This window comes from Podarcis vaucheri (assembly GCF_965113315.1).
Source record: "Podarcis vaucheri genome assembly, chromosome: 4".
NCBI lineage: Eukaryota > Metazoa > Chordata > Lepidosauria > Squamata > Lacertidae > Podarcis > Podarcis vaucheri.
In genome coordinates, this window is record NC_138762.1 from 21,778,294 (window position 1) to 21,805,375 (window position 27,082).

Genomic DNA, 27,082 nt, shown 5'->3' on the forward strand with positions numbered 1-27,082 from the left:
GAGTGCAACCTGGCCACAGGTTCTCTTCAGGAATGAATACTCACCTGTGATCTGAAACTAGAGTTGGGTGAAAATGGCCACCACAGACATGTCGCCCCATTTGCAAGCAGTGAATGTGGGTCAGGTGCTGATTTTCTTTTGCAGGAGGAAGTGAGGAGATTATTTTCCCGAGATGACGTATGGGGTGGCAGCAGGCTTTCATTTTTGTTACTTCTGCTGCAAGCAGCAGCTGTGACTTGGGATGGGTGACTCTGACCATTTCTCATTCCCCCCCCCAATCCTAAGACCAGTACTCCGCATTTTTTTCATCCGTTTTATGCAAATTTCTTTTATCATGAAAACTCTCCAGCATTTTAATGCACTTTTCTATGCAATTTTGCCTAATATGTATACACATTTTTGCAAAGCAGTTTCCCCAATATAATACATTTCTATATGTTGTTTCCATCAATATATTATTTATTAATTATTAAATTTGCATACCACCCTTCATCCGAAGATCACAGGCCGGTTCACAACATAAAAATCCAAGGATTAGGCAAGTCGTTAATCTGTATTTTCCCTCGTGAATTGTTTAGCATCCATTCCTCTGGGTAACAATTTGGTTTGCTCTCCCATCTCGTTTGCCCTAGACATTTTTCTTCCTCATTTTCAAGGCAAATAAAAAGCCCCCTCACTGCATTCCAAAATTTTAGAGGGACATTACAGCCCTACATATGCATTTGATTGCACACTTTTGTATTATTGTATACATTTCTTGGGAGGAGAAGGGCAATGTTCCAAGGATGGCTTTAGTTACCGGTTTGTGTATTGTTTCAGTAAGCATGACTTAGGCAAATCTGTCTTTAAATATTAACTGAGGTGCCATCTGCACTATGCATTTAAAGTATTATCATACAGATTCAAACAACCACAGCTTCCCTGCAGACTGTGGTGTGTGAAAGTTGTTTGGAGTTCCCCTCACAGAGCAAAAAAATCCAAGAAGAGGCGTTTTACAACCATTCTGAGAATTGTAGAACCATGTGGGGAAAGGGAGCTTCTAACAGCTCTCAGCCCCCATACAATTCCCAGGATTCTTTGGGGGGAAGCCATGATGGTTTAAAGTGGCACAATAATGCTTTAAATATATGGTGTAGGTGGGGCCTGAATGGAACTTCTCTCCCATCCTTAATAATAATAATAATAATAATAATAATAATAATAATAATAAAATTTTATTTATATCCCGCCCTCCCCAGCCGAAGCCGGGCTCAGAGCGGCTAACAACAGTAATCCTTGACTGAAACACACAACCAGTTGCCATCATTTGCACTTCAACACATCATCACACGCTTTCAGTGATGCTATGTGGTGCTTAGTGTGGTTCCAGGGGCATTATGGGATGGAAATGGCACCCCTTCAGTGTTGGCGATCATCCCCTATCCCTATCCCCTGGCATAATGCAACCGTTGTTCTGAGGAAACATTGTTGGGGTAGAAGCGTCAGCAGAGCATTGGGGTCCATCTTTGCTTTCTATCCCTGAAGATACCAGACTTTTAAAAGATGAGTACATGGAATTTTCCCCCTAGGGATTTCCCGAAGCTTGCTATTGTGTCATTTATTTCAATGCGTTCCCACTCTTCTTTTTTTTCTGGGCTTGAGCAATAACGGCACATCCTTTTGCCATTGTGCTTCTGGAATCAAATCCACAGAATGTGATTTTGGCTGACAGGCTCCAAAGTTTCCAGTTATCTTCTAGCTCACTGTGATAATCCACTTCCCACTTCAGCTCAGCAGCCCACCCAAGAGCTGGATTTCACAATATTAACCACATCTTCCTTTTCCTTGTCGTATTTATAGGCTTTGGGGCCTGAGAAGAAGTAAATGTGACCTAAAAAGGAAAGGAAACAAAAGTAGGAACTACTAATCAGGGGGCTTAATTTTCGAGGAACCAAACAATACTATAGACTTCATGGTACAGTTGTGAAATACGACCTCTGTATCCCCACTCACAAAGTTCCTTCTTTTCTTTGTTTAATCAGCTGATGTACCCGTTTTCCATAAAAAAATAACCAAGCAGTGTACAATAACAAAAAAGGAGAGGCAACGATAAAATCGACCTTTAAAAGAAAATTATGTAAGAACATCCATCAAAGTAACACAACAGCAGCAAGGAAATGTTCGTGCCAAAAGTGTGTCACAAGCTATGCAAAACTGTAGAGGTGCAGCTTGACAAGCCTTCAAGAGGATGGGGGTTCCACAGCTTTTTGGTGCCACCACTGAAAAGACCGGATTTCAGACGCTCACCAGAGAACTTTACACGGATCCCCTGAGGAAAGCCGCTTGAGATGACATCAATTCCGAAGGCTTTGATGGGAGACTGTGCACCTTAAACTGGCCTCAGTAGCACTTCTGGCATTGCGTACACAGCACTTAATAACTTATTTCAAATCTGAATTCTTTTTGCCTTTGAGGGAAGAGAGCCAGTGTGGTGTAGTGGTTAAGAGCGGTAACAGTGTGACGCGGCAGCTAAAAAAGCCAATGCAATTCTGGGCTGCATCAATAGGAGTATAGCGTCTAGATCAAGGGAAGTAATAGTGCCACTGTATTCTGCTCTGGTCAGACCACACCTGGAGTACTGTGTCCAGTTCTGGGCACCACAATTCAAGAAGGACACTGACAAACTGGAACGTGTCCAGAGGAGGGCAACCAAAATGGTCAAAGGCCTGGAAACAATGCCTTATGAGGAACGGCTAAGGGAGCTGGGCATGTTTAGCCTGGAGAAGAGGAGGTTAAGGGGTGATATGATAGCCATGTTCAAATATATAAAAGGATGTCATATAGAGAAGGGAGAAAGGTTGTTTTCTGCTGCTCCAGAGAAGCGGACACGGAGCAATGGATCCAAACTACAAGAAAGAAGATTCCACCGTAACATTAGGAAGAACTTCCTGACAGTAAGAGCTGTTCAACAGTGGAATTTGCTGCCAAGGAGTGTGGTGGAGTCTCCTACTTTGGAGGTCTTTAAGCAGAGGCTTGACAACCATATGTCAGGAGTGCTCTGATGGTGTTTCCTGCTTGGCAGGGGGTTGGACTCGATGGCCCTTGTGGTCTCTTCCAACTCTATGATTCTATGATTCTACGATTCTATGGTAATCACGTAATCTGGGTAACCGGGTTCGCGTCTCCGCTCCTCCACATGCAGCTGCTGGGTGACCTTGGGCTAGTCACACTTCTCTGAAGTCTTTCAGCCCCACTCACCTCACAGAGTGTTTGTTGTGGGGGAGGAGGGGAAAGGAGATTGTTAGCCGCTTTGAGACTCCTGAAGGGGAGTGAAAGGCGGGATATCAAATCCAAACTCCTCCTCTTCTTCTTCTTCTCTTCAGCGTCTTAGGCTTAGGCATTATTGATCTTAAAGTTGCACGAATGATTGCATTTTTATTCCAGGGGATAGAGTACCAAATCCCCTATATGATATGCATCTAGGGACAGGCAACCCCTGATTTGCGCAAGGATTGCATTCAGGATCATCACATGCATCGGCAGAATGCGCAAAAGCCTGCCCCACTCTCTTCTGGATCTGAAAATGGCCCACATGTGCACATTTGTGTGTTCTTTGAACACATGCAAAATTGGGGTGTTATATTTTTCACTGAAAATTTCCAATTCACTATTCAAATGCATTGATTCCTCCCCTCCCCCATACCCACTCTGCCTTATCGAGCAGTAAAGGAAAGATTGTGTCTCCAGTGGGCTTTTATTACTGCACTTTACTGTTTTCAGTTCTGCTCTGCTTTACTTTGCAAATGCTTGCAAAATCTGTCCTCTATGGCCTGATTTAAATATGAGGTGAAAGCACTTTGTTGTACAGTGGTGCCTCGCAAGACGAAATTAATCCGTTCCGCGAGTCTTTTTATCTAGCGGTTTTTTCGTCTTGTGAAGCAACCCTATTAGCGTCTTAGCGGATTAGCGCTATTAGCAGTTTAGCGGCTATTAAAGGCTTAGCGGATTAGCGGCTAAAAGGCTATTAGTGGCTTAGCGGCTTAGAAAAGGGGGGGGAGCGAAAAAAAATCGGAACACTTGTAAGACGTTTTGGTCTTGCAAAGCAAGCCCATAGGGAAAATCGTCTTGTGAAGCAGCTCAAAAACGGAAAACCCTTTCTTCTAGCGGGTTTTCCGTCTTGCGAGGCATTCGTTTTGCGGGGCACCACTGTATAAGAGTTTGGTGCAAATGTACTTATCCCTTGCAAACATTTATATAGGCAGAAGAAGATCCTGCTGTCCAGGATCACAGATCATGGGTGTATTGATCCTGCACCCACACCAAATGGATAGGTGTATTGAAATTATATAAACCATATGGAATTATTACACGGCCAATCCTTGCCCCCCAATGTCACATTTTAACTGGGTCTGAGAAGGAATTGTAGGGGAAGTAAGATGGACGAGTCAGTGATGCATTAGTAGGCTAAGGGTGTCTTGGTTCTTAGCCTAAAAGATAGTTCAGCCAACTATGTGATGGGTGGGCTGTGGTCTCTGGGACACCAAGGCCATGTGTCTGAGCAGTTGGCATGCCTCCCTGCCACCTACTGGGATGGTACCTCTGTCCTACCCCTCTGCGTCCTGGTAAATGGCAGTGATGCCTTTGCCAGGAAGTCCTGCTTTTGTCTAAGATGGGGCAGCCAATGTGGTACCCTTTGCTGTTGGACTCCAGTTCCCATCAGCCCAAGCCACCTTGGCCATTGCCCAGGCATAATGTAAGCTGTCGCCCAGTCTGCAGTGCAACATTAGCTACCCTGTATTGATGATGCATCATGATGGAGTAACTACTTACCATTTACTTCTACTGCTGCATCAATCCTGCCACTGATTCCAGAGAACTCGTCCTCGATGCTCTTTGGGAAATCCTTCTCCATTTTTCTTTTGGCTTCGTCATAGCTGTTGAGAGAAAGGAATGCCATAAAAGGAGAAATTCAAACCTATTGCTCTTGTCTATCAAGATATAAATAGGTTTCAACCCACGCTATAGGTTTATTTTTATACCATATGCAAGACGTTCTTGGAAAAGCAGTTTCGCTGTAATGATTGCAACGGGACAGCAAGCTTTGAGTCAAAAGTGCTTTTGATTGTGTGAAAGAATTCATAGAATCATAGAATCATAGAGTTGGAAGAGACCACAAGGGCCATCGAGTCCAACCCCCTGCCAAGCAGGAAACACCATCAGAGCACTCCTGACATATGGTTGTCAAGCCTCTGCTTAAAGACCTCCAAAGTAGGAGACTCCACCACACTCCTTGGCAGCAAATTCCACTGTCGAACAGCTCTTACTGTCAGGAAGTTCTTCCTAATGTTTAGGTGGAATCTTCTTTCTTGTAGTTTGGATCCATTGCTCCGTGTCCGCTTCTCCGGAGCAGCACAAAGCAACCTTTCTCCCTCCTCTATGTGACATCCTTTTATATATTTGAACATGGCTATCATATCACCCCTTAACCTCCTCTAGCCAGGTCTCATCTAGTACTGTACGTTGTTTAGTTGTGACTTGAGGCTTATCATTGCCTGATCACTTAGTTTGTCTAAATAGACTAAGGTCCATCTTAGCACACAGTTAATATTTCTTTGTAGAGGGGCATGGAATAAATCTAGTAAACCAACAAACAAACAAGCCCAAGCTTGCTATTCTGTTTTTAACAGCAGTGAGCCAGATAGCTTTGGGTCTTCATAAACAGAACATGGTATATACAGAGCTATACTGTGTCTGTATATGGACATTCCATTAGGTAACGTGACTAATAGCTGCTGACAGAAGCATCTGTGTCAATAGGCATCACTGTATCTTGTGGTAGAGAACTGTGCATTATGCAAAAAAGTACTTCTCTTTGTTCTAGGCAAGGGGCAGATTTCTCACATTCCATCTTGTTAGTCTTCAGCAGATCAGTGGTAACCCACCTTTGATTCCACCTGCCCTTGGATTCTTTTTGGAAAATGTCTAGGATTAATCTGGAATTTGTGCATGTTCGGTTCTTCCACTAGTCTCAGTCTCTCTCTCTCTCTCTCTCTCTCTCTCTCTCTCTCTCTCCCCCCTCTCTCTCTCATGACTGCGCACATTAAAAAGTGTGCTTTATGAATTTTACCTAATCAAAGGTTTAATAGTTTTTTAAAAAATGTATTTTTATTAAAGATTTTCTTAGTTTACAAAAGTATGTGCAATGTCTCTCTCTCTCTCTCTCTCTCTCTCTCTCTCTCTCTCTCTCTCTCTCTCTCTTCTCCAAGTAACATTTTTTTACAGATCACTTTCATTTGTTGAGACATTAGGAAGAAGAAGGGGAGGGGGAAAGATGGGTGGGGGTGGGGTCGGGTGGCAATGTTTGTATTATACTTAATATATGTGGGGTTTTGTGTCAGCGTTGCTTGTGCAGGTTCTGTGCTATTCACTTGTGTTCCTTTGGTGGTGAGAGAGGTTGGGGTTGCCCCAGGGTGTGGTTGTTCGTTTGTGATTGGCTGTGGTGATCTTTGTTTTCGTGTTTGAGTGGGGTGGGTGGGTGTGTTTTGGATCAGGTTAGCCATATGCTGTTGGTGGATTTTTGTCATTGTCTTGTTGGGCTGTCTATGTGATAAAAGAGAGCCATACCGGGGTGAAGGCGTCTTCTTCTATTTGTCCCCGTGTCAGTTTCAGTTTATTGGTTAATTTTTCTAGTAAGGCTGTTTCCCATACTATTTGGTACCAAAGGTTTAATAGTTAAATGGAAGCCCCAATCCTTGCAAATTATCCACTGAGAAGTGTGGATTGGGGATGACAACAGGTTGTCTGGATAATGTAATAAGTAATGCTAGAAAAAGGGAAGCCATAGTTCCATCCTGATCAAGGTATAGAAATCTGTATCTGACATTTCCACTCAGAACTAAGCCACGCTCAGTTCAGTGGGACTTGTTCCTAGATGAGTATAAGATTGCCACCTGAATGTCTGTTCAGCTGCAGCGAAACACACCCACACACAATTTAAGGTGACTAGCATAGCTGTAAACTTGTTAAAAATACACTTCCTGAGCATTTCTCCCTCTTGCTCTCTTTTTTGAAAAAAGGATGCTTACAATTGCATTCTCCTCCATGCAATAGACCTGTTTTGCAGAGAGGCAGCTGAAAAGAACCCACTAGAGCTTACACTTAATTGGTTCTGAACCAATCACCTTAACTAGGTGACTCCAAGTTCAAATATTATGAGAAAGGAAAGCATGTCCTCTCCCCCCCTTCTTTTCAGCACCAAGGGATGATGTCTGGTTTCACAAGTGATTCCCCCCCCAAAAAAAAGTTTGTATTAAGAGGCAATAATAAAGGAACCTGTAATAGTCATCTCCTACAAAGAAGAGCGTTTTCTTTTCATCCCTCAGGTAGACAGCTGCATCTATTTGTAGCACATTCCTAGGAAATCCAAAGTCTGCGATGGCTCGCGGAGAGCCCTGCATTTGGAACCCGCGAGTTGTCCAGTAATGGGGGCCTGGCAAACAGGAATCAACAACAGCAACAACAACAACAACAACAACACAACAATCTATTTGCTTCGAGGACATTTATAGCTTGAATCTCCCAACATCTAACCTTTGATTTATTTACTTGTGTACAGTACTTATAGACCACATAACCACAAAAATTTCAAAGCAGTGTATGGTAGAATACAAAAACCAGCAATGTCAGCAATATTATAAAAACAACAGCAAATAATAATAATAATAATAATAATAATAATAATAATAATAATAGTAGTAGTAGTAGTAGTAAGTTCACAGGTCTTTGCTGATTTGTGGAGCCTGCAAACCCCCTTCTGGCTAACATATGATGTCAGGTAGTTGTGGTTTGGCTGAACTGGCCTTGTGGGGAGTCCTGAAAGAGCAAATTAGGCCTGTGGTTCCCCATAGGTGAATTAGAACAACAGGACAACTAGTATATGATTGAAATGTGGCTAGGTTGCTAACCCAGGAATGCTTGGGAATTATAATTTTTTTTTTTATTATAAGTACCACTGCAATTGAGCCAGTGTGGTGTAGTGGTTAAGAGTGGTAGTCTCGTAATCTGGGGAACCAGGTTCGATTCCCTGCTCCTTCACATGCAGCTGCTGGGTGACCCTGGGCTAGTCACACTCACTCACCTCACAGAGTGTTTGTTGTGGGGGAGGAAGGGAAAGGAGAATGTTAGCCGCTTTGAGACTCCTTCAGGTAGTGATAAAGCAGGATATCAAATCCAAACTCTTTTTCTTCACTGGAAGTGGAGAAAATCAACCACAACCAATTGAAACCCATTAAATTTGCTTGGGGAAGAGCACTGCCGAAAGCTTCCTTCCTTTCCCATTGCTGACCACATTCTGAGGAGGCTTGGGGAAATCAAAATGGCGCCCTGAATTGGTGACCTCCATTATTTTTCCAGAGCCCTCTTCTCAGAATGGTGTTATGTCAAGGTTATCCATCATAGTGCCCCCTTCCAGATGTTGTGGGGCTCAAGTTCCCGACAGCCCCAACTAGCACGGCCAGTGTTCATGGAGGATAGAAGTTGTAGTCCAACAACATCTGTACGGCACCCTGTTAGCTACTCTCTGCTGCACCATGCAGCCTGCTAAGCTGAATGCTGCTCCCAGCTAGGCATGGCAATTTCTGAGTGGCTTAAACTGACAAAACCACTTCCGAACTTGAGAGGAGGTGGAGTTGCGGGCTTCACTCCCTCTCCACGTGTGCAGGGGCTGGCTCTCAGCCTCCCCGCAATTGAGGGAATCCCCGGCTGCGTCATCCCCTGGCCAGCCAATCGGCTGACCTAGGAGGGGCGTGGCTTGCGCTATATCACACCGGCGCGGCCGGGGATCTCCCTCTTTTGCTGCCTCAGCTCATTGGTAGGGGTATTGTCATGTAGATGAAGGGGGGGGGGAGGAAGCGCCATCACCTTCCTCAAATATTGAAGGGTAGTCCGGTAAAGGATTCTGGGGGCGTGGCCCTTTCCGAAGCCTATGGAGGTGAGGGCCTAAGGCAAGCCCCTGAGTGGTGACCCCGGGGGAGTTCCTAGCTGTTGTGCATCAGTAGGTCTCCCCTTAATGGTGGTTAACCCTTCAAGCAAATGGGCTGAAGCCAGATAGTCGATTAGGACCAATACTTAAGCCAATACCGCTCATTCCTGTAACCAATAAAGTTGTGGCCATTTTTTGCCCATTAACCTAAATAATTGTGTCATGTGTCTTTATTTCCACCGGGGGGGGAGGCGGGAACACGCCACACAATTATGATATTTCTCACAATGCTGTTTTCAGGGTGAATAAGAACCTTAGTAAGTGTTGTCAATATGGAGATGATGCACAATAATCCTTGGTATACTTAATATTCTGGAGCCAAAGTGCAACAGCTTTCAAGAGTCACTCACCCTTGAAAAAATAAGCAACTCCTCTGTCAGCGACTTCGTAGGCAGCGTCCACGTTTGACATGAGCTGAGGGAAAGAGCTTGTGATGGAAAGTGGCTGTACGCTTGACTTCAGCTGAGCCTGCCTTCTCCAGAAGAGCCTGTTCAGGGGGAGAAGAAGGAAGAAAAAGCAAACTGAACAGAAAATGTTTGCATCTCAAGATGCTTTTAAGTCTCAGAATTCACTGGCTTGTCAACCAGTACGAGAAGTGCGGCTACCAGCATGGACAATGCTTTTGCTTTCAGGCTGTTTGCCAGACAAATCAAGGGGGCAAGACCAGATTATGTCCTACTTATAGAATTATAGAGTTGGAAGGGTCATCTAGTTCAACCCCCTGCAATGCAGGAATCTCAACTAGATCATACCTGAGAGATGGCCACCCAACCTCTGCTAAAAACCTGAAATGAAGGAGAATCCACCATCTTTAAAGGAAGTCTATTCCACTGTCGAATAGTTCTTACTTTCAGAAAGTTTTTCCTCAATCTCCTTGCTGTGGGATCACATTCACCCGGTGCTATACCAGCTGCAGTGGCTCCCGGTGGAGTACAGGATCAGGTTTAAGGTGCTGGTTTTAACCTTTAGAGCCCTATACGGCCTAGGACCCTCATACCTCTCCTGATATGTCCCACGGAGGACCTTATGGTCTTCAAACAAAAACATCTTGGAGATCCTGGGCCACAGAGAGGTTAGGCTGGCCTCAACCAGAGACAGAGATTTTTTGGCTGTGGCCCCGATCTGGTGGAATGCTCTGTTACAAGAGACTAGGGACCTGCGGGACTTGACATCTGTCCGCAGGGCCTGCAAGACAGAGCTGTTCCACCAGGCCTTTGGCACAGTTCCTTTGGTAATCCTCACAGAACTCTAGCCCAATGGTTGCCATGAATTTGATTTTGAATTGATTTTAAAATGAATTGATTTTAGAACGTTGTGTTACTTTTATTGTTGTTAGCTGCTCTGAGCATGGCTTTGGTTGGGGAGGGTGGGATATAAATAATAATATATTATTATTATTATTAATAGTAGTAGTAGTAGTAGTAGTACCTTAAGGAGTAGGAGAAAGCAAGCTTGCTCCTTGCTCCATGTGACAGCCCTTTAGATATTTGAAGATGGCTACCATATCTCCACTCAGTCTCCTCTTGTTGATTTTTAAGTGAGAGACCTGAGGTAAGTAGATAGCTTTTTTTCTGTTAGAAACTGAAACATTTCACCCATCCCTACTTCTAGGCTTGAGCTAACAAATGTGGGAGAAGAGACTAGTCATTTTGACAACAGGAAGCAGATAAAGGGACTCGATGGCCCTTGTGGTCTCTTCCAACTCTATGATTCTATGAAAGGGGAAGCTAACATGAGATCATAGAATCATAGAATCATAGAGTTGGAAGAGACCACAAGGGCCATCGAGTCCAACCCCCTGCCAAGCAGGAAACACCATCAGAGCACTCCTGACATATGGTTGTCAAGCCTCTGCTTAAAGACCTCCAAAGTAGGAGACTCCACCACACTCCTTGGCAGCAAATTCCACTGTCGAACAGCTCTTACTGTCAGGAAGTTCTTCCTAATGTTTAGGTGGAATCTTCTTTCTTGTAGTTTGGATCCATTGCTCCGTGTCCGTTTCTCCGGAGCAGCAGAAAACAACCTTTCTCCCTCCTCTATGTGACATCCTTTTATATATTTGAACATGGCTATCATATCACCCCTTAACCTCCTCTTCTCCAGGCTAAACATGCCCAGCTCCCTTAGCCGTTCCTCATAAGGCATCGTTTCCAGGCCTTTGACCATTTTGGTTGCCCTCCTCTGGACACGTTCCAGTTTGTCAGTGTCCTTCTTGAATTGTGGTGCCCAGAACTGGACACAGTACTCCAGGTGTGGTCTGACCAGAGCAGAATACAGTGGCACTATTACTTCCCTTGATCTAGATGCTATACTCCTATTGATGCAGCCCAGAATTGCATTGGCTTTTTTAGCTGCCGCGTCACACTGTTGGCTCATGTCAAGTTTGTGGTCAACCAAGACTCCTAGATCCTTTTCACATGTACTGCTCTCAAGCCAGGTGTCACCCATCTTGTATTTGTGCCTCTCATTTTTTTTGCCCAAGTGCAATACTTTACATTTCTCCCTGTTAAAATTCATCTTGTTTATTTTTGCCCAGTTCTCTAATCTGTCAAGGTCGTTTTGAAGTGTGATCCTGTCCTCTGGGGTGTTAGCCACCCCTCCCAGTTTGGTGTCATCTGCAAATTTGATCAGGATGCCCTTGAGTCCATCATCCAAGTCGTTGATAAAGATGTTGAATAAGACCGGGCCCAAGACAGAACCCTGTGGCACCCCACTAGTCACTCTTCTCCAGGATGAAGAGGAACCATTGATGAGCACCCTTTGGGTTCGGTCAGTCAGCCAGTTACAAATCCACTGAGTGGTAGCATAGTCAAGACCACATTTTACCAGCTTCTTTACAAGAATATCATGGGGCACCTTGTCAAATGCCTTGCTGAAATCAAGGTAGGCTACATCCACTGCGTTCCCTACATCTACCAGGCTTGTAATTCTGTCAAAAAACGAGATCAGGTTAGTCTGACATGACTTATTTTTCAGAAATCCATGCTGACTATTGGTGATCACAGCATTCCTTTCTAGGTGCTCACAGACTGTTTGCTTAATGATCTGCTCCAGAATCTTCCCTGCTATTGATGTCAGACTGACTGGGCGGTAATTATTTGGGTCCTCTCTTTTCCCCTTTTTGAAAATAGGGACAACATTTGCCCTCCTCCAGTCTGCCGGGACTTCGCCTGTTCTCCAGGAATTCTCAAAGATGACTGCCAGTGGTTCTGAGATCACATCTGCCAGTTCTTTTAATACTCTTGGATGCAGTTCATCTGGCCCTGGAGACTTGAATACATCTAAACTAGCCAAATATTCTTGTACTATCTCCTTAGTTATTCTGGGCTGTGTTTCCTTTGCTGAATCATTTGCTCCAAATTCTTCAGGTCGGGCATTGTTTTCTTTATCGGAGAAGACTGAGGCAAAGAAGGCATTGAGTAGTTCAGCCCTTTCTGTGTCCCCTGTTTGCATTTCACCATCTTCTCCTCTGAGTGACCCCATTGTTTCTTTGTTCTTCCTTTTGCTACAAACATACCCATAAAAGCCTTTTTTGTTGCTTTTAACCTCTCTAGCAAGCCTGAGTTCATTCTGTGCTTTAGCTTTTCTGACTTTGTGTCTACACGTGCTGGCTATTTGTTTGAATTCCTCTTTGGTGGTTTCCCCCCTTTTCCATTTTTTGTACACATCCTTTTTTAATCTTAATTCAGTTAAAAGTTCTTTAGATAGCCACCTTGGCTTCTTTAGGCACCTTCCATGTTTCCGTCTCATTGGTATTGCCTGACGTTGTGCTTTTAGTATCTCCCTCTTAACAAACTCCCAGCCATCATGAACTCCCTTTCCTTTTAGTATTGTTGTCCATGGGATCTCACCCAGCACTTCCCTAAGTTTTATGAAGTCGGCTTTCTTAAAGTCAAGAAATTGAGTCCTAGTATGCTTGGCTGCTCCTTTCCGCTGTATAGTAAACTTCAGAAGAGCATGATCACTCGCGCCTAATGATCCTTCCACTTCTACCCCACTAACCAGGTCATCAACATTGGTTAGGACCAGATCTAAAATGGCTGTTCCTCTTGTTGCTTCTCCCACTTTCTGGACAATGAAGTTGTCTGCAAGGCCAGTGAGGAATCTGTTTGACCTTATGCTCTTGGCTGAGTTTGACGTCCAACAAATATCCGGGTAATTGAAGTCCCCCATTACTACTATCTCCCTTCCTTTTGCATGCTTGGCCATCTGTTCCAGGAAGGCATCATCTATGTCCTCCGTTTGGCTTGGGGATCTATAGTAAACTCCCACAATGAGGTCTCTGTTATTCTTCTCTCCCTTAATTTTGACCCAAATGCTCTCACTTTGGCTTTGAGTTTCTAAATCTTGGATCTCTTCACAGGTATACACATCCCTGACATATAACGCCACTCCTCCTCCTTTCTTGTCTGGTCTGTTTCTCTGAAATAGATTGTATCCCCCCATTATTACATTCCAATCGTGGGACTTATCCCACCATGTTTCAGTGATGCCTATTATGTCATATTTAGTTTGCTGTACCAAGAGCTCAAGCTCATCTTGTTTATTTCCCATGCTTTGCGCATTAGTGTAGAGACATTGAAGTCCATTAATCATTCCCCCGTGTCTCTTATTTAAGGATTTTTTCCTCCCACCACTAGGTCCGCGTGCTGTTTGCTCCATTTGGTCTATGACATTTGGATGATCATCTTCATTAATTGATAGACTCCTACCTTCAGGAGCACTGTCTCCCTCCCCCACATTAGTCAGTTTAAAGCCCTCCTGATGAGGTTTCTGAGATTTTTGGCAAAAACATTTCTCCCAACCGTTGTGAGGTGCAGCCCATCACTTGCCAGAAGTCCATCTTCAAGAAACTGCAGTCCGTGATCTAAGAATCCAAACCGTTCCTGTTTACACCATTTGCGAAGCCAGCTGTTCACTTCCACTATTTTCCCCTCTCTCCCTGGGCCACGTCGTTCAACTGGGAGGACAGACGAGATGACAATTTGTGCATTTAGTTGCTTCAATTTCCTGCCGAGAGCCTCGTAGACTCTTTTGATCTTCTGGAGGCTATTGCTTGCAGTGTCATTGGTTCCCACATGAACCAAGAGGAAGGGGTATTTGTCAGTGGGTTTTATGATTCCTTGCAGTCGTTCAGTTACATCTTGGATCTTAGCCCCGGGGAGACAGCACACTTCCCGAGACATCTTGTCAGGCCCACAGATCACTGCTTCTGTTCCCCTCAGTAGGGAATCCCCTATCACCACTACACGCCTCCTCTTGGGTTTGGTCGGGGTTCTTCCGTGAGCTGTCCGTTCCAAGGTCGCCTGCACATTCCCTGAGGACTGACTTTGCTGCTCGTCATCATATACCTGATCGACTGTAATGAGGGAGAGATCCTCAAATGGAGTCTGCTCTTCGTCTTCCATGCTAGGGGAGAGGACCTCAAAGCGATTGTGTATTTCTAAGCAATCAGAGTGAACCCTGGGCCTCCTACTTCTTTGAGTCACGTTTCTCCATATATCTGGCTCCTGTGTTGGTGAACTAGACTCCTTCTCAGGGGAGTCCCCTGTCTCCTCCTTGGTGGAGACGGTGTGCTCTGTTGCTTCCAAGAAGAGCTCCAGCTCTCTAATTCTTTGGAGCGTAGCTACACGTTCCTCCAGTTGCTGGACTTTGTCTTTTAAGAGGGCAATCAACATGCAATTGCTGCAGGTAAAGCTGCCTGCAACCTTTGGCAAGATGGCAAACATTGCGCAGGAATCGCAGGCGACTGCAGCTGTTCCCTCCCCTTCCATCTTGAGATCGTGTCGCTGGGGTTGGCTACAGAGGTCCTCCATCATAAAAAGCTTGAAGACAGGACAAATAACTTCCCCCCCACAAAAAAACACCTAGATCTCCCCAACAAACGTTTGAGACTAGCTCCCCTAAATCTAAAAGATGGATCTAACTGCGCGCGCCGCTAGGCGCGCGCCACTGCCCTGCAAACTCTGATAAGCTCCTCCCACAGCTAATCCCCTGCCTCAACAGAAACCCTGCCCCCTCTGACCTTTACACAGGGAAAACAGCTAATCAGCCACAAAGAAACACACACACACACACACACACACACACACACACACACGAAAACCCTTTTTGCTCCTTCTTCAACTGATGCCCTGCAAACTCTGATAAGCTCCTCCCACAGCTAATCCCCTGCCTCAACAGAAACCCTGCCCCCTCTGACCTTTACACAGGGAAAACAGCTAATCAGCCACAAAGAAACACACACACACACACAAGAAAACCCTTTTTGCTCCTTCTTCAACTGATGCCCTGCAAACTCTGATAAGCTCCTCCCACAGCTAATCCCCTGCCTCAACAGAAACCCTGCCCCCTCTGACCTTTACACAGGGAAAACAGCTAATCAGCCACAAAGAACACACACACACACACACACACACACACACACAAGAAAACCCTTTTTGCTCCTTCTTCAACTGATGCCCTGCAAACTCTGATAAGCTCCTCCCACAGCTAATCCCCTGCCTCAACAGAAACCCTGCCCCCTCTGACCTTTACACAGGGAAAACAGCTAATCAGCCACAAAGAAACACACACACACACACAAGAAAACCCTTTTTGCTCCTTCTTCAACTGATGCCCTGCAAACTCTGATAAGCTCCTCCCACAGCTAATCCCCTGCCTCAACAGAAACCCTGCCCCCTCTGACCTTTACACAGGGAAAACAGCTAATCAGCCACAAAGAAACACACACACACAAGAAAACCCTTTTTGCTCCTTCTTCAACTGATGCCCTGCAAACTCTGATAAGCTCCTCCCACAGCTAATCCCCTGCCTCAACAGAAACCCTGCCCCCTCTGACCTTTACACAGGGAAAACAGCTAATCAGCCACAAAGAAACACACACACACAAGAAAACCCTTTTTGCTCCTTCTTCAACTGATGCCCTGCAAACTCATTCTTCAAAACCAAGAGCTGTATATGAAGCAATGTACAGTGGTACCTCAGGTTACAGTAAGGCTACCAGTGGTTGCTAGTCACGAGGGCTCCACTGTCGGAGGCAATAGGCCTCTGAAAACCACAGGAGGAGAGAGTACCGTGGTACCTTGGGTTACAGACGCTTCCGGTTACAGACTCCACTAACCCAGAAATAGTACCTCGGGTTAAGAACTTTACCTCAGGATGAGAACAAAAATTGTATGGTGGCAGCACGCTGGCAGCGGGAGGCCCCATTACCTAAAGTGGTACCTCAGGTTAAGAACAGTTTCAGGTTAAGAACGGATCTCCAGAACGAATTAAGGTCTTAACCCGAGGTACCACTGTAGTTTCAGCAACAAGTCCGCTCACCCCTTTTGCATGGGGTGGCATTGTGGGACGGAGGAGGCTTCACTGGGGCCCCAACATGGGAATTCAAACTGCTGTGCCTTTCCTGATAGGTGGAGGGGGCACAAACCCTCTCTGTCTATCAGGAACCAAATCCTAGCCTGCCCCCTGCTTTGACAAATGGGGCTGCAGGCTGGGGCTTGGGCTGTGCCGGGGGCGGAGATGGAGATGGAGCCGATGGTAGGCTTCCCTCGGATCTGCCCCTTGCTCAACCTGTTTGTTCCTGCCACCAACCTGCCCTCAGTTTAAGCCGATAGTCAATGACTTTGCTGTGGCTACGGTGGTCGCCATTCTTCAAGGGGCCGGGTAGGAATTTGCCCACAGGGCAAATTGTCACTGACCTGGTGGTTTTGCCTACTTCATTGCAATCATCACAACTGGTTGGGCATTGGGGCAATCCTTTGTTTTGGATGGAGGGGAGGTTGTAGTCTCCACCTGCCCCTCCAAATGCTGGGGTATCCCATTAATGGGATCCAGAGGGAGTGGCCATGTCCACATGCCCAGGAGGGCCAGGACCGAAGGCACTCCCCCAGACAACGGTCCCTGTGGGGGTCACCCTATTGGATGTAAGTCTTAGGAACCCCCACCTGGATTGGCCATGCTTCACTTCTGGAGGCGGGCCAGAAGTATTTAGATTGCCCCATGCCCAAGCCAAACCTCTTTCATCTGTATTCAATAAAGTTGTGACCTGTTTTGACCCAAAACCCAGTCTTATTGATCTCTTATTATACAGTATGGGAGTATGGGAAGTCTGATGCCCGGTCCCACAATCAAGGGATTATTTCATTTTTCTTTGCAAAGGAGGGACTTTGAACTCAATTGTCATTTTTGGAGAGCAGAGTTGGGAGCTTCCTTAGAAAAGCAACAACCCAAAAAAGGCTTGGAAAACACAAGCACTGATATAGTCTTGCCCCTTGCAGGTTGGATCAATCGGGAATCTCACCTATCCTTGAAGAAAAGAAGTTCTTTCCCTAGCATCGTAACAGCATCAAACGAAAACGTGGCGTCACAGTGGTCTGGATCAGCTGGAGTTGGTGGTTTGGGAAGAGGCGGATGCGGAACTTGTGGTACTTTGGATCCAGATAGCCGTGACCCTAGAATACGACACACAAACCAAGTTAAAACTGCACTTAGTACATATATTGACTTGCCTGTGGCCATGTATCCCGTGTAAGTCCCATTTTACCCCATTCAATATATTGGGCTGCATTCAATTAAAGTTTGCTCAGAGTAGACCCAATGCAATTGATGAACCTAGGTGAGTCATGTCCATTCATTTCAATGGGTATACCCTAAGTAAAACGTAACTGAATACAACCCATTGATTCTACCCTCCACCTCATTTTTATATCTTCTGCAGTATGTTTAACATAGGCCTGTGCCAACTATTCTCCGGTTTTGCTTTTTGGGGTACAAAAGAGCAATTTTGTTTCGCACAAAAAATTTTGTTTGGCAACTTCTATTGGCACAGACCCAAGGATTCCTCTTTAATCAATATCAACATCTTTTGTCATGTTAAGGCCTCTATCCCTGACTTGGAAAGGAAGCTTAGGCTGTATTATTATTTTTTACTTGCCTAGAATCTTCCCTTCAGTACTCCAGTATTTTCTAAATTCTACCATTTTACTAGTTTCTGACATTCACTAACTCCATATCTGTAACAATACAAAAACCTGCATTCTGGAATTCCTGGTGGATCATGATATTTGAATAGTTAGGCTGTGAATTTTATGAAACACTGCATGGAAGAAGGCTGATTCACACATGCCAACCATAACATCAAATTATAACTTGTTTGTAAGAATAGGTCATCCCAGATTAACCCAATGCTTGTCTTAAAGTGGAGATAATTCTGTACATTTAGCTGAAAGCTATTATGAGTTGTGCAATTAAATGTTAGAAGTGTATTCATTGTACGTCTTCCTTTGAGGCCCATTGAATATGGTTCTGTTGGTAGAAAATATTCAATAAATCGTAGCCGACAAGGACTAGTTGCATGCTGGAAATGAACACAGGAAGAAGGCACCTAAGGGGTTTAAATAATTACGGGAAGACTTGTAATTCACGAGGTTGGACGCTGCTGCTGTGCTGTCCTCCTGGTTCTGATGCTAAGGGCTGAGGCTGGTGGGAATTTATACCTGAGGAGTGGACCCAAGAGAAGCCTGTTGGCTCGGCTGGGCCTGCCCCTAGGGCGGAGCCAGCCTAGCAGTCTGCCTGCAATTGGCCCATTTGTGGGCAGGCTACAGTCTGGCTTCCTGGTTGGTGCGAGGTCCCTCTAGGGCAGGCATGGCCAAACTTGGCCCTCCATATGTTTTGGGACTACACTTCCCATCATCCCTGACCACTGGTCCTGTTAGCTAGGGACGATGGGAGTTGTAGTCCCAAAACATCTGGAGGCCCAAGTTTGGCCATGCCTGCTCTAGGGAATCATGACAACCAGGGAAAACTCCAAAACAATTGCACCCTTTCCCGCCCCACAACATGGCCTGACCTTGGAAAGGTGAGCAAATTTGTGGTGGTCCTGCTGCTTCCTGGAATGGGGTGGGGCATGGGGTGGCAGCAAGGGGAGGGGAAGGTGAGCATTCCCACTGCTCACTTATTTGGCCTTCTCCACTGCTCTGCTCCATCGTAGTCCTGACAAGTGGCAGCATTGTCATGCCCTCGGTCCAGTATATCTGAAGGAGCGTCTCCACCCCCACTGTTCTACCCGGACACTGAGGTCCAGCGCTGAGGGCCTTCTGGCAGTTCCTTCACTGTGAGAAGCAAAGTTACAGGGAACCAGGCAGAGGGCCTTCTTGGTAGTGGCACCCGCCCTGTGGAACACCCTCCCACCAGATGTCAAAGAGAACAGCAACTACCAGACTTTTAGAAGACATCTGAAGGCAGCCCTATTTAGGGAAGTTTTTAATCTTTGATGCAATATTGTATTTTAATATTTTGTTGAAAGCCGCCCAGAGTGGTTGGGGAAGCCCAGCCAGATGGGCGGGGTATATAATAATAATAATAATAATAATAATATATTATTATTATTATTATTATTATTATTATTATTATTATTATTGCCAAGAAGCTTGCGCTGCCCCGTCTCACTCTCGGTGGCTGGATTTTTAAGCAAAGGTTGGAGTTTCGCCTCAGTGCTGCTGCTTTTGTAACTGACATATGATTTTATTCTCTGTTGCTTTTAGATTGCTGTTTATACTGTACGCTGCCCTCTAGTTCGATCTGGAGAAAGAACTCTTGAAATAAATAAAAGCAAGCATCTAAATTATTACCGTAAAGGGCCTGGATCCCTTTCACGTCATCTTTCGGGAGATGGAAGCCATATGGATGTTGGTATCTATATGTTGGATACATCAGAGCTGATGGGTCGGCCGAATGGGCAAGGCCCAAGGCGTGGCCAAATTCATGAGCCGCGACAGTGAATAGATTAAACCCTACATGATACAAAGCAATATATTTCATATAAGCAATGGTGAGTTTCTTTCTGATACATATTCACTTGTCTGTGCATTCTGCCATACTTGATTAGCTGGGGACAAATTGCTTCTTTTGGGTGCTTTCGGGTCATTGTGTGGCTTTGCACCTACCATTCATTCCCATCGTCCACTTCTCCGCATTGTCGAAATGGGTGTCTCCGCCCAGTCCTTCCCCAGGTGCAAAAGCATGGGCTAGAGTCCCCCGTGGGCCGTCAAATGGATAGGAGTCCCCATGATCTAACACAGAGTACAAGGAACATCATGTGACTTTACAGTCATGGCAGGTGGTGTAATGGTTAGATCAGAGAGACATAAGTTGCACAGTGCGTTCCGTTGTGATCTCAGCGGCTCCCACAAACAAGAGCATTTCAATGGAATCTGACACATATTGCAAAATCCCTTCCAAATCTGCCAGTGTCTGGGTACAAAGACCAAGATCTCCTATAAGCCATTATGCCTGAAATGGTCATTTTTCATATACAGTACATGCAAGGCTTTGATGCTCCTAATGCAGAGGTTTTCAACCTTTTTGAATCCATGGCTCCCTTGACCAACTACATTCTTTCTGCGGCACCCCTGTGGGGCTCAGGAGCCCACATATGTCACCCCTTGCCTGCAGAGCTGGCAGCCTCTCACCCTTTTTTGAACACCCTTTTTTTAACACCCTCTCTTGTAGGGTGTTCCCTCAGCCTCCTCTCCCCTCTGCTTGGGAGATCTCTGAGCAGCTGCAGCTGCCACCCCTAGTTTCTGAGCTGCCCCCTTGCACCAAAGAGAGGTGCCTCTTCACACTGCCCCATAGGGGCCTGGGTCTTGTCTGTCCATTCCCAACAGCAAGGGCTGGCGGACTGGGTGGCTGGACTCCCTTCACCTGCTTGCTTCCTCTGAGGCCACCTCAGCTCCTGGCAACCAGCACCCCTTGGCCAGCCCCCAAGGCACGATTTGCCTGGGGAGCTTGTAGCCAGGGCCGCTGCAACAAACAGCTTTGCAAGCCTTTGGGAGGCAGAGACGTGAGAGGGCATCAGAGGAGGGAGGGAAGGAAAGAGGGACAGAGGCCAGTGCTGCCCGCTGCATCGTTCAAGGCACCCCAGGGCGCCACGGCACACTGGTTACACTTCTTTCAAATATTCCCTGTTAAAATCTCAGGTCAACAGCAACCAAATCAAGGTCAGCCGTACAGTATACACCCACATCATTCCTGTTGTACTTCTTTCTCTCTTTCCCTACTCCCTGCCTCAATTCTCTCCCTAATGTCAAATTTTGGATTGTAAGCTCCTCAGGGCAGGTTCTTCTCCCTTTACTTTAAAAATGCAGCTTACGTTGATAATGCTCTATGGATACGCTGCTGTTGTTGTGACTGCTGCTGCTGTTGCTAAGAACTGAACTAACGCTGAGTGAAGACTTGGGGGGGGGGGAGAGTAGCACCGCTACAGGAATTTAGGAGTTTGTACACATGGAGGCACTTCCATGTCACACAAACAGCACTTCCATATGAGCTCTGTGGCAGCCTTCCTGAAGCACTCTCATGCAGAACTGTGCAATGTGTTTGCCCATGCTTTAAAAAATATTGAGAAATGTTCCCTTTTTGTTACGGCTGCCCTTTCATCCTCTAGCTGTTTTTCACACTTGCCACTTTCCAAGGGACGGTTCCGTGCATCTAAACCAGCATAAATAAATTGCCTTATTATTTTGCCCAGCTTAACCTCTTCACAATAGCGCAAAGGTTGAGCAGTTAGTGTCGCAGAATTTAGCGATAACAGTTACCTCCGCTTTGGAACGATATCATGATATCCGCTTCTCCCGAGGTGGCCTTTACAAAATTCAGAGGGGCAGCAGCGCTCCAGGCTTTCAACCCCATCTCCACGGCCTTGTCAACATCTGCATGACTCAGGCTTGATGTATATTTTGTTACTCTGAGGAGGGAAATGACATATTTCAGGATGCAGATATGCAACGATGGCAGGAGCGGCCAGAGAGGAAGAGTGATGCAGTAGACTATCCCCCTCTCACCTGTTGCTGTGAACTGGGATTGAGAGTAAGGTGAGACTGGGTGGCAGTGGCGATGGGGTTGTTCAAGTGTACCGGCATAGCCAACCTGGTGCTCCTGACAGTGTGCCTGAACCATCCTGGCCTGACCACAGCCCTCCCTCACCCCTTCCTGGTTTGCCAGCAGCGATGTGGCTGCTGGCGGCCTAGGTCCACAGTGGACCTCCTACTGCCCCCTAGCTGCTCCTGAATGATGGGAATGGTAAAGCCAGGTTATCAAGATAAGGGGAAATCCAACACATACAGTAAAGAAAGGGTAATAATTTGAACTGGGAACGGAGGAACCTGCAATTTAAGTTTCTAATTTAACTCACATTTCTGCACTAGTTTGCATTTTTAAAAAAATCTCATGAAAATTCACCAGGATTTTATGCAATTTTGCCTAACATACACATTTCCTCCTAAAGTAATTCATTTTTGCATGCTGCACTTAAATGCACACTTTATCCAGATATATGCATTTTTGGTTTGGAGAACAAAATTTGGAGAAGTGTGATTTTCGATGGATAGCTGGGTTACGGCTGGTGTGTTGTTTTGGGAAGTGTGAATTTTAATGCAAAATGTGAGCCAAACTAAATTTCCTAGTCTGATAGCAATATTTGGAAAGGTAGATGAGCACTCCCATAAAACAGCTATGATAAAGGGCACTTTCCATGTAAAATGTTAGCAGACAACCAAGGTCTGTGGTGCTTGGGTGTATTTTCAATTCATTGCTGCTTAAGAACATTTGTTGAGAATACAATGCAACCCCCAAACCTGCATCTTTGTCATGTAACAACTCCATATAGTAATCAGAATGAATGCTCTGTAAAGACTGGACCTAGTCTAACTGCTGCAGAAACTTTGTGTGAGCAAATCAGGATAAACACTTGATAAATAAGTTGTCCGTCCCCATGTACCAGCTACATTCTATAGAGTGGTCTTCCACCATACAATTTGCCTCCCTAGTACTGCAAGCTGCTTCCAAGGATGTTAGGTAGGGCATGGAGCTCAAGGAAGGTCTATGCAGGATCCATACTTGAGTTGGCTGATGGTGAGGACATGTTGCATCCTTCAGGTGGGGCCATTGTCATTAATAAGAAAAGGGACCCAAGAGTAACTTTGTGGTCAGCCCTCTATCTCATTCCAAACATGACTGATGACTCTTTTGCACCGCTGTTGAAAATCCACATTTTCTAAATCTGTTTTGTTGATTGCAGCCCTCCATGGTTCCATACCAAGGCTGGTTGTTCACTGTTTTCATATTGCATTGCACTAGGACTACCCACATTTAAGAGACGCGGGTGGCGCTGTGGTCTAAACCAGTGAGGCTCTTGGGCTTGCCGATCAGATGGTCAGCAGTTCAAATCCAAGCTACAGGGTGAGCTCCCATTGCTCTGTCCCAGCTCCTGCCAACCTAGCAGTTGGAAAGCACGCCAGTGCAAGTAGATAAATAGGTACCGCTGTGGCGGGAAGGTAAACAGGATTTCCATGTACTCTGGCACTCATCATGGTGTCCTGTTGCACCAGAAGCAGTTCATCATGCTGTCCACATGTAATAGGTAGGAGTTACTCGTGCGTAAGCTGGTGCATTTCTCGGTTAATTTGCCTTGTTAAACCTTTCTGACTGCACAGCCCCTTCTCATCGTGGCTGTCTCAGTCACTGGCAGAATCCGTCAGTGGGCGTTTCTTGAACCTCTTCCAACATAAAAGTTGTTTGACACCCAGTCTCCTCCTCCTCTCACTGCGCGGGAGTCTTCTGCGCAGGGAAGGCGTGGGTAGCGGAGGACCTGGGCTCTCCTCACTGATGTCCAGTGAAGAGTCCTGGAGCCCTCTCTCCAATTCCCTCGTCTGCCCCCCTTCATCCCTGGTGTTGTGCTGAATGGCTTCCCCCTCTACTGAGCTGTTTCTCCCCCTGCTGCTGGGTCCTTCGCCAGCATCATCTGGGAGCCTCCCCTTCACCTCTCCCTCCGATGTCAGTTCTCTGACACCACATGAACGGGAAAGCTGTCTGTGGACAAACGCCGGCTCCCTTGGCTTGAAAAGCAAGATGAGCACCACACCTCATATTTGCCTTTGACTCAACTTATCCGTCCAGGGGTCCTTTACCTTTTTGCTTTACACATTCTGACAATTTCTATTCCAGATCAAAAGTCTGATGATTTCTAAAAACCCAACCATGGACCCTTCATAAGCAGCCCATCAGCACTGTTGAAACAGCCTTCTATCTGTGTTTCCAGACAAAATAAGGAAAACATGCGCACTCTGTTTGCTTCTTTCTCTCCCCATCACCACATATTTTTGAGGCATTGTTAGGTTGCTTCTACGCTCTGACTTTCATCCCTGCAACTCCCTAACAATGTTTTTCAGCAGTCAGAATTGCTATCTCACCCTGCTATCAGCTCAATATTTGCTCCGAGTACATTAATAGGGGAATAGCATATCATTTTTATTTCTGGGGGTGGGGGAGATGTGTGTCTCACAACAGCTGCCACCCGGTAAATAAAGGAAAATCCAGCCTGTGTTGTTTATTGAGTAACACAACTCACAGCACAATCTCGGGCACTCCTACTCAGACATGAGCCCTATTCAGTGCAAAGGAACTTACTCTCAGGTAAATACACCCAGAAAGGAGGGGAATGTGCACCCAGAAAAGAACTGCAGCAACAGTGAAAAAGAAACAAGGCAAGAGGGTGTGTGAGAGAGAGGACTGCATGACGTGGTTATGGGCACCAACGAGGAGGCAGGGTCTGAAAGCAGACAAACCCAATGTCATCCCAAAACCGCAATATGCCAAATGCATGAATGTAATTGTTTTAGAAAACCTTTTTGCACTGCAGTTGGTTAGGCAAAATGTGGGTTTTAGTTGCAGGAAAACTGACATGCCACCTGGTTAGTGTCATGTAGTTCATACCCCCAAAAAAGCACAAACAGGCAACCCACAAGGCGAATTCTGATAAGATAAGCCCAGAGTCAGTTGCATAATTTTGCCAGTAGAAAATGCATGGTGTATACAGGTGGCAAGCATTTTGTGTGGGGATCCGGTTTGCGGCCGACACGTGTGTCAGTGGAGCGTGCCCTGCCCCATCTCGCCCCAGTTTTGCCTTCTTCCAGGTCCCAAAGGACCCGTGCATTGGCGATCGCACATAAATTGGATATGCCAGGAAGAACCCAAAGGTGGAGCTATCCTGCCCTTGACCCTCCCATTCTGCCCTGCCTCTGCAGGAAATAAATCTCCTATTTTGGCTTCTTGACCACTTGTTGTGGTTGTTTCATTAGCCTTTTGCCTCTTTACCTCTTCCTTGTTCATTTTTCCATGTCATTTCCCCCCTCCCTTCTTCCTTTGTTGAAACAAACCAACCAACAAAAAAAGGCCCTGGGTGCACACCCTAATGAAATATGCTACACACTACATAATCACCATCGTCTTTCAAAGCCGACCAAGTTGGTGGCCATTGCTGCATCTTCTGCAGATTGCCAGACAACGAGAAGAAAACTCCTGGGGAGAGGGGACAATCTAAAACATTTCAAGTACAGCCATACCTCAGGTTACAGATGCTTCAGGTTGCATGTTTTTGGGTTGCGCACTGCGCCAAACCCAGAAGTACTGGAACAGGTTACTTCCAGGTTTCGGCGCTCGTGCATGCGCAGAAGCGCTAAATCGTGCTTTGCGCATGCAAAGAAGCACCAAATTGTGACTCGTGCGTGCGCAGATGCTGCGCTGTGGGTTGTGAACGTGCCTCCTGCACGGATCACATTCGCAACCCGAGCGTCCACTGTACACTTGATGTCAGCCTGTTACCTGTATGTCAATGTGCTCTTTTTCCACTTTGGTTCCCCTGGGAAAAGGCGATAGTTTGCTACGTCAGGGACGCCACACCGAGGCCTCTTCATGACTCCCATGGTGCTGTAGTCCAGTTTCCCTGTGACACGCAAGCCAAAGAACGCCTGCATCTGCTGGACCTTCCTGGTCATGGAATTGCTACCGCTGGTCATTTCTCCAACGTGATGTTCTCCTTTCGGTGTGTAATATTTGTCCAGGTATTCCTACAGGCAGAGAGAGAGAGAGAAAGGGGTAAGGAATATATTTTATCCCTCCTTTCCCCCCTTTTTTTCTTTCTTTGATATCCATACTTATGAAAGGCAGGGCAGGGCTGAGATGTTTTGGCTCCTAAGAAGGAAAGTCCATATTTTGGCTTCTCCGCCTCAGGTCAAAAGGAAAGCAACACCAACTTTGGGCAGTATTCAACTAACTCAATGCACAAATGAATCGACTTCTGCTTGCACAATGGGACTCCCCACCCCCCAGCCATAGTATAACTGTGCTTTGTGAAGAAGGACCGTTGTCTGTCTGTACCAAATCTTTGGCGTTCAGTTTCACTGGGTGCCCGTGAATTCCATGACATTGGGGAATGAGGATACCTTTCTCCATCTACGCATAAAAAGTGAGGGGCGATATTCCACTCAATGTAGTGCAGAAAATAAAAATCCCACCATTCCTAGCATTTCTACTCCTCCCGGAATAGCTCAGCTGGTTAGAGTGTGGTGCTGATCACGGCAAGGCTGCAGGTTCCATCCCCGCATGGGACAGCTGCATATTCCTGCATTGCAGTAAGTTGGAGAAAATACTCCTCGGGGTCCCTTCCAACTCTACTGTGATTCTACTTGCCTTTTCTCTAAACAAAAAAGCATCTGACATTGCAACCTTTCCTCATGCGGAGATGCTCTCCAGGAGTGTGGTCCATGAGCTGGACTAACTGCTGCACCAGATCTCGGCTAATGCAGTGGTTTGCCTGTGTCCCCCAACATCTTCCACCCTGGCTGCTGCTCTGCAAAGCCTTGCTGTGCTAGAAGGGACTTAGCATCACTCCCCAAGCCATTAAGATGTGCAAAGCACCACCAACCTGGGCCAGGTAGAAGTCCTTCCAACCGGCTGTCCGCGGCAGTGCAAAAAGAGCAGGGGCGGCAGCTGAATACGTCAACGAAAGCACGAGAAACCAAAGTGGGCACAGCATCCAACAGAGCTCCATTTCTTCCTAAATGTGCAACGGGTGGCTTGAGAAGAGCAGGTAGAGAGACCCTGCAGCCCCTTTTATAGAGGGAAGCAGCTCTGGGAGCTCAGAGCCAAGGTGACTCACGTCTCAGAAGGTAATTACACAGCTCAGTGTTTTGATGAAGGGGTAACACAATAGCACTTAAACAG

General features: G+C 46.0%; 1 protein-coding gene across 1 annotated transcript; it reads right to left on the reverse strand.

The window, feature by feature from the left end:
* Nucleotides 1-472: 472 nt before the first annotated feature.
* Nucleotides 473-26,920, reverse strand: MMP20 (matrix metallopeptidase 20). The gene is made up of 10 exons (XM_082219407.1): nt 26,784-26,920; nt 25,682-25,926; nt 21,619-21,767; nt 19,969-20,094; nt 19,654-19,815; nt 17,325-17,475; nt 9,370-9,506; nt 7,312-7,468; nt 4,810-4,913; nt 473-1,870 (listed from the first exon to the last, which is right to left on the reverse strand). The coding sequence occupies exons 1-10, from the start codon at nt 26,907-26,909 to the stop codon at nt 1,770-1,772; spliced, it is 1,458 nt and encodes a 485-aa protein (XP_082075533.1). The 5' UTR covers nt 26,910-26,920; the 3' UTR covers nt 473-1,769.
* Nucleotides 26,921-27,082: the final 162 nt, after the last annotated feature.